Below are 7942 nucleotides of genomic sequence, written 5' to 3'. Positions count from 1 at the left end.
ATGTTACCGGATTGCACCAGCAAGGTGGGAATAAACTTATGGAGTGGTGTGACAAAAATGTTCCTGTGATTAACCTAGAAAAAAGGAGGAAATTGTGTTCAGGTCCACAATGTCTATGATATCTACAAATCCAGTAGTTTTACATAATGTAAACATCAGATAGGTTGAAAATATAAATATTTGGGTGTAATAGTAGACAACAAAGTTTCATGGAAAGATCATATTGAGAGTGTGTGTAACAAGATAAAACAAGCAATCTATTATTTTGCGTTGTCTTAGATCTTTTGGAGCATCAAAAAAGATTCTTGAACCTTTTTTATGTATGTACTTATGAGTGTTCTGTAGGATTGTAATTCTGTATGGTTTATGAGTCTGTAAGTCTAAAAGCAAAGTTGATAAACCAGATTAAAATCTGTTTAGAGATAGTAGGAAAGCCTCTTGAGAAATTATATGACCATTCAATTTACAAGAACCTCACAAGGCTGGCAAGGAACATTATTTCCAACCCTAGACATGTGTTGAATCGTGAATTTGTACCATTAAAGTCTAAACGTCGATTTAGAGTCTCAAGTTTTAATAAAGTGAAATTAAAAAAGACATTTGTACATCAGGCTGTCTTGGAGCTGAATAAGGCTTGTGTAAAATGAATTGTTTATTTTTTTGTATGTCTTTGTCTCTTTGTAAGGATTATTTATTATGCTGTTATGCATGTATCATGCATTTCAGATGCAAGTCTGAAAATAAAATATTGGATTGTATAGACAATCTTTTAGAATAGCAATTTATTGAGAACTCTATATATTATGAAACCTACATACCAGGGGTGCCCAAACTCAGTCCCTTAGCTCAGAGTTTGCTCTAACCCCTATTATACACACCTGAACCAGTGAATCAAGCTCTTACTAAAGCTGCATTCCAGTCTAATTCTGACTAACTTCCCTTCGTTTCTTTCGGATATACATTATTGATTACAATACACAAGTGTGTAAATGCCCTAAACCCTTAGGTACTTGGGAACTACACTGTTGTGACATCACAGTCGAATTGCATTCTGGGATGTATAGGTGCTGTAGTGGACATATGAAGCCATTTCACTCCCTCTGGTATAACCGAGGAGTCGAAGGTATGTCCATGAAAGCTCCCCTCATTCACTTGATAAATGCAATCTCACCTTAAAATGGAGGCGGGGATTCCCTCAAGGATACAAGGGAAGGGAAGTTCACAAATGCATGTCTAAAAGTTGAGTGGAACCAAAGTCCCATTAAGGCTAGTCATTTCACTCCGCGGTCATCTTTAAAATGTCACATGGGCATTCTGTCTGAATGTGGAAATATTCTCTAAAACTGCCAAGTTTATGATTATATTACATATTTGGAACCACCAATAAAATTAAGCAACAACTGTCTCATAAGTTTCATTTCTAAACATTAGAATCAAACAAAAAATCGGTATTTTTTCAGGTTGCCCTAGCTAATGCGCATACACATTAAAAAAAGAACGAGATCACGACACTAACCTCATTTATGGCTGTTTTACACATTATCATTCTCTGGATCAGTGTTTCCCAACCCTGTTCCTGAAGGCACACCAACAGTACACATTTTCAACCTCTCCCTAATCAAACACACCTGAATCAACTCATCAGAAGATTAGAAGAGACTCCAAAACCTGAAATTAATGGGTCAGATAAGGGAGACATTAAAAATATGTACTGTTGGTGTGCCTTCAGGAACAGGGTTGGGAAACACTGCTCTGGATAATGATCGTCTGATCACGCTGCTCTTCTAAATTCACAACCTGATCTTGATGGCGAATCTATTCCAGACAAAACAGCAACTCTTTGTTTACAAGTTTGCCGGCATTCGAGTAGTTGCTGTCATGTGATGAACGTTTGACAGGATGGACTGTAGATCGCGTTTGTTTCATATAGATTAGTGTAGTTGGTTCATTTAAAAGTTCAGACTTCAGGATTTATGTGGATGTACTTCTCATGTCTGTGAAGCAAGTATTCACTGAGATTCCAGAATGTTTGTTGATCACAAAAACTGTCGTAAAATCACACGTCTGGACCAAGCCCTCCCCCAGAGAAACATCAGGGTATAGTGATCACTGATTGGCTCCTGTACTAGTAGGTGGGGCTTTATTCAACCTAGTGAGCGTTGCAGATTTCCCCATTCAAAACTATAAGAGTGAAATGGCTTGTATACTCTAGAGTCTTTGGTGAAACACAGCCCAGGTCTAATAAAACTCAGGTGTGTTAAAGAAGTTGTTTTTGTTAAACACAAAAAGGTTATTGACACACTGGTGTTAGCACATAACATAATGTGAGCAGTATCACAATTTTCTCTCATGTTGTGACTAATACTAAGCTGGTGCTTTAAGTGAATTGAGCAAAGTCATGCAAGAGCTCTAATGAGCAGCGCAAGGTTTCTCCATGCAGTGTAAATGTTTGCTGTGAGACTGAGAAAGGCCAACAATGTCCGTTAACTCGTCAAATATTCTGCAAAACATGCATGCAGTGACTTAAAAAGTCTTTTTCATGGTGATTTATGTTCGGATGGCTGTGGATTTTGTTGTTTTTGCCACAATTTCCAAAACAAGCATTGTGAAGGGAACCCAAGCTAAAGCATAAGTGTTGACATATAATCATTAATTTCGTAATATTAAGTGCGATATTGGTGTTCATCCTAATTCAAGCCATGTAATTGAAACGGGAGAGGAGCAGGGCTTAATTTGGCACCTCATATTACCGATCCCCCTCCTCACCCGTCCGCTGTTCACTTTCACTTTGTTCCACAACTACCCAATCCTCTTCACTTTCCTCCGCGACAACCAAATCCCGCCCCAGGCTCTTAACTTACGTCTGCGACACCCCTCCGCTATCCAATGCCCCGTTTCCTTCCTCCCCATCCACTTTCATATGCGACACCTCTACATCCACCTCAGGTAGCATGCTGGACCCGTTACCCCGATTTGTTCCGGGACCTCGTGATTCACAAATTAAGCACTGGAGAGTAGAGATTTAAAGGTCCAGTGTGACATAAAGAAAACATGAGTGTTGTTCCAACTTTATTGAATGTAAATGTCACGAGACTTAGAAAGAGAGGATCGAAAAGCAAGTAAATTTAATAATGAACAAAGGAAGAAGTATCAAAGGATACCACAGGATGCTCTGGCGACAAGAAAGCAAACAACAAAAGAAAGTCACAGGTCACCACGAAGACATCAACGGACAGCGGGGGAATCTGGGGAACAATAGACAGGAACAAGGACAAACAACGGACTGATAACCAGCAGTAACCACAGGCTGAATATATAGTCAGCAAACAAGGATCAGCTGGAGGATGATTAAGTCAGCTGATAGAACCCTGCTGAAAAATCCAGCTTAAACCAGCCTAGGCTGGTTGGCTGGTTTTAGCTGGTTGACCAGCCTGGTTTTAGAGGGGTTTTGGCCATTTCCAGGCTGGTTTCCAGCTATTTCCAGCCTGGTCTTAGCTGGTCAGGCTGGAAAATGACCAGCTAAATCCAGCTAAAACCAGCCTGACCAGCCTGGTTTAAGCTGGACATGGCTGGCTTTGGCTGGGCTCCCAGCCTGCCTAGGCTGGTCAAGCTGGTTTTAGCTGGTCATCTCCCAGCCTGACCAGCTAAGACCAGGCTGGAAATAGCTGGAAACCAGCCTGGAAATGGCCAAAACCCCTCTAAAACCAGGCTGGTCAACCAGCTAAAACCAGCCAACCAGCCTAGGCTGGTTTAAGCTGGATTTTTCAGCAGGGTAAGCACGCCGTCACACAAAAGGTAAACAAATCACACACCCTCGCACAAGACAACACACAAGGCATAACACATAACATACAGAAAGAACACACAAACCCATCAACCGTGACAGTAAATGTTTATGAGTGTATTTTCATATTTCCTTAAAAATCTTATGTTCAATATGTCGTGTGTTTACAGAGACTTTATTGTGTTTTGTTTCTTTATGATTGGTAGAGGAAAGAGTCATTTGCAGCTGTTAACGCCAAGTCATTGAGAGCTGACGAGCGTAAGTTTGAGTCATTTAATTAATTTTATTTGAATTCTAATGAACACTTATACACTGATGTAAAACTGAGGAACGTTGTTTAACTGTGGGAGAATATTTGTAACGTGTTTATATTGCAGCATATCTCATTTCATGTATTTTGTAAATGTAAAGTGAGCAGCTCTATTCAGTCTGACTTTGGTGGATGACTTGCACTTGCTTGTTTTTCTCTGCATGAACTGCTGCTACAGTTGGTTATGTACTAATAGTGATTTCTAGTCATTGTGAACACAAGAAAGAAAAGAGGATAACACATTTGGATGTCAAAAATCTAATTTATTGTTTCAGTGGCTGTATTCAATCTTTAACTTTTCTATTTTAATTCGATGTGCAAAATTTGCATACTTAACGCTGCGCTGTTCCAAGTGCAGTCTGGAATAAAAGTCCCTAGAACTTTTCATCCTGTGTCATTACACATTAAATTCCCGGGCTACATATGCAACATTTTTCACACAGCTCAAATGTTAATCCTGGTAATTTACCAGTAATACATTGTGAACGGGGCTACTGTTTTTTTATTTTTAGAATATACCTTTTTTGTTTTATTTTATATTTCTGATATTTACTCCTGTTATTTGTTTGTTTATAAAAGTTGAATACATTCGTGCATGTGCAGATTCTCGTTATTCATTTGCTTATGTACACAGCAGGCTTTGGTGTTCTGTATAGAAAATATTTACATCTCTGACGTAAAACTGATAGGTGAACAGTCAGTTATTGTTCTAAAAAGAGTCTAAGAAGAGTCAGATATTGTTATTGTTCAAACTACATTTCGTTCAGTGTCATTCATTTGACATAAATGCAAAAATGTTCCAAAAGAGTAAAATGCAAAACTAGCTTGTTTGCCTGAAATGTATTAAAATGTAAATTTACTTTTTGTTATTGTCAAAATAGTTTCAATAATTAATGTAGAATAGTTTAATTGTGAGTCTGGATCAACTCCCGTTTAATCATCTGGATAAAGACAGATTATCCTTAGAATTTAATTTATTATATTATTTAATTAAGAAAACACATTTCATACAAAAGATTGTATATACTTTAATAACCAACTTTATTTTTTTAAAGAATAACCATTATTTAATTTCACTGAGGTTAATAACGCTGAAGTTCAACCAGATTCAACCAGTCATTCTTAATATAAAGACGTGATAGAAATAATAAAGACAACTCTATAGGTGAAAAGGAATTACCCATCATGCCCATAACCATCATACAGGTATCAGTAAAACACAAGAAATTATACATGTATAAAACTAATCAGATGCCAGGTATTAATTATACAGACACGAGTTCACAGAAGCTTTACTCACAAGTGACAAAGCACTGACATTTAAAAATTTAAAAGCTTCAGTCAGTGAAATCACATGACTGTCAGAGTCCTCAAAACCACAATACACTAAAAATGTTAGTTCAGCCCAACTTTTGAGAGGGGTCTGGATGCAGACCTGGTGCAGTGCAATCGGAGCTGCATCCAATGCTTTTTAATGGGCTCACCTTACCCCACCCATCACAGTGACGTCACTCACTCTATTGAGTGGATTGTGTCTGCCATTGCATCGCTGAGTCTCAGCTTGCATCATAAAGGCTGCATCCAGATATTATTACAACTTTTAGTAAAATGTAGACAAAATCAATTGCTGATTTATTATTATTTTTTAAATGTAATTTATAGAACCAACATATGGGTTTGTCTATATTTTACCCAATCCTGTAGCTTTTTTACAGTGTAGTTTCAGAAAGATTTCATATTTGCTGCTCTTCAGATATGCTCATCACATTAATCATAAAGCATTAATGCCTGCTGAAGTTGAAGATTTTATGTAAAATAATTACTTTAATGATAAATGAACATATTCCTCATCTTACTTCTTCACTCTCAGTAGTTTCTGCAGATGAAGTTGAGTTGGTCAGTTTCAGGACGGCTGATCCAGGTCTGATCTCCTCCAGACTGAACTGCTCCAGATCTCACTGTGAGCTCACAGTCCTCCTCTGATGTACCGTTCCCTGGAGCCCATTTCTGATAGCACACGGTCTCTCCACTCACCCAGAACCAGATGCCCAAAGCGCAGGAGTGACGTAAACCCAACCACACCGCCTCAGTACACGCCAGTTTAACCACGTTCATCACACGACGCTGCATCTCCACTGACTGAACCGAGACCAGATCCACATGATTCTGTCTGCAGTATCTCAGTGCTTCAGACCACGACAGATTCTGCTGGATCACAATCAGTTTATCTGGACACAAAACAAAGCAGAAACTAGAGAGAGACTGATCAAAAACAACATGCAGAACAAACACTGTGGAGGAATTTGACATGTCAGACATGTAGAGTCAACTTTAAGAGATCTGGAGCTGATGATGGATTGAGTGTGTTTGGAGGATCTGCTCACCTTCATGACACACAAAAGGATACTGGTGGGAAACCCAAGAGTAGTCACCCCATTGTCCCTGTGTGTTTGGTTGAATCGCTGCACTTTCTGCATGATCTTTAAAATCAGCAGCCCAGTATCTGAATGAGGAGTTGCTCTGATCTGACCACTGCCACGAGTCACTGAACAGACCGATCCAGACTGCAGATTCAGATGAGTTTCTGTCATTAATGAACTTCTCCAGCTGTTGATTCTCATTCTGGTTCCTCACACTGACCAGATCGATGTGATTCTGTCTGCAGTAACTCTGAGCATCTCTCCAGTTCATCTTCTGCTTGACAAACACCAGTCCTCTGCTCACTTTAAGAAAATCGATAAAAAATGTCATTTAAATATTTTATTTTTTTCTGCTGTATGCTTTGTATATGAAAAGAAGCAGCACTTACGTTTAAGAAAAGCCTGTTACAAAGAGATGAGTTGTAAGTTCATGTTGATTATGGATATTACTATGATTACTATTTAAGTCTTAAAACTATGGCCTGCAAGACTAAAACATATTGCACTATAACTTCAACATTATCTTTTTATGTTTACATTTCGGTTAAAAGGTTTGCCAGAGATACATGCGATTATATTGCAAATTAGAGCTGACTCAAAAATATTTATAATGTTTACTATTGTTACATTTAAATGTCTATTTGAAGCATCTTTTGTTAAATGAATGTTTGTCACAGTAGGGGTTTGTACTCACTGTTGTAGCAGATGAAGACATGAGTATTACTACATGCTTCAATAATCCATTGTCCATTTTTCATAACAGAACATTTATTACTGCCATCCTGTTCTCCAGAAATCCAGTTCAGAAAGAGCACAGGATCACCTGAAGACCAATGCCATTTATACACACTCGTCTTCTGAAGACCAATCCAGATATTCTGATCACGTACATCATTCACACTCTTCATCAGCTGGATCACGTCGTTCATGTTGTCAACAGTGGCCAGATCTGTGTATTTCTCTCTGCAGTATCTCTGAGCATCAGTCCAGTTCTTCCCCTCATTTATAAAGTAATATTGACGCTGAACACATTCAGATATGGAGCAGAGAGCTGTGAAAGAGACACTTTGCTTTAATGCTTTTCAGAACAGAGTCAAACCTAATGAAACTATAAACCATAAATAAAACTACAAACACACTCACCAATGAGGAGAAGAGGGAAATATAGAGTTTGAGCCATTTCTGAGGAAAAAACCATTAAAAAACTTAATAATCTTAAAAAATAATAAATAATATTTAAATAAACAGGAACATAACATGATTCACAGTCATCAAGACAACATTGATTAAAGTCTGTAGATGTGTGTAGTTCTTACCTCAGAGCTGGTGTGTTTCTGTCCTCAGTCTGATGTTTCTGTCTGCAGTTTCAGGATTTGATTATTCTATATATGCACTCATCTGTCACTCAAATAACATTTGTTTATTTTT

At 38.1% G+C, this 7942-nt stretch overlaps 1 protein-coding gene across 1 annotated transcript; it reads right to left on the bottom strand.

The window, feature by feature from the left end:
* Positions 1-5930: 5930 nt before the first annotated feature.
* Positions 5931-7694, bottom strand: LOC130232907 (macrophage mannose receptor 1-like). Its single transcript, XM_056462887.1, has 4 exons — positions 7658-7694; positions 7209-7565; positions 6479-6817; positions 5931-6322 (listed from the first exon to the last, which is right to left on the bottom strand). Exons 1-4 carry the CDS (start codon positions 7692-7694, stop codon positions 5961-5963), a joined length of 1095 nt encoding a protein of 364 aa, XP_056318862.1. The 3' UTR covers positions 5931-5960.
* Positions 7695-7942: the final 248 nt, after the last annotated feature.

The sequence above is a fragment of the Danio aesculapii genome, chromosome 7 (assembly GCF_903798145.1).
Source record: "Danio aesculapii chromosome 7, fDanAes4.1, whole genome shotgun sequence".
NCBI lineage: Eukaryota > Metazoa > Chordata > Actinopteri > Cypriniformes > Danionidae > Danio > Danio aesculapii.
Note: the sequence above shows the minus strand (reverse complement) of the source record. Positions and strands in the feature narration are given on the sequence as shown.

What these genes read in the sequence shown, in the direction of transcription:
- LOC130232907 (XM_056462887.1), bottom strand. Translation starts at nt 7,694, where the DNA reads ATGGCTCAAACTCTATATTTCCCTCTTCTCCTCATTG. An exon ending in TTTCCCTCTTCTCCTCATTG is followed by an intron (nt 7,566 to 7,657) that starts GTGAGTGTGTTT and finishes TCTCTTTCACAG; the next exon opens with CTCTCTGCTCCATATCTGAA. An exon ending in TGTCTTCATCTGCTACAACA is followed by an intron (nt 6,818 to 7,208) that starts GTGAGTACAAAC and finishes ATTTTCTTAAAG; the next exon opens with TGAGCAGAGGACTGGTGTTT.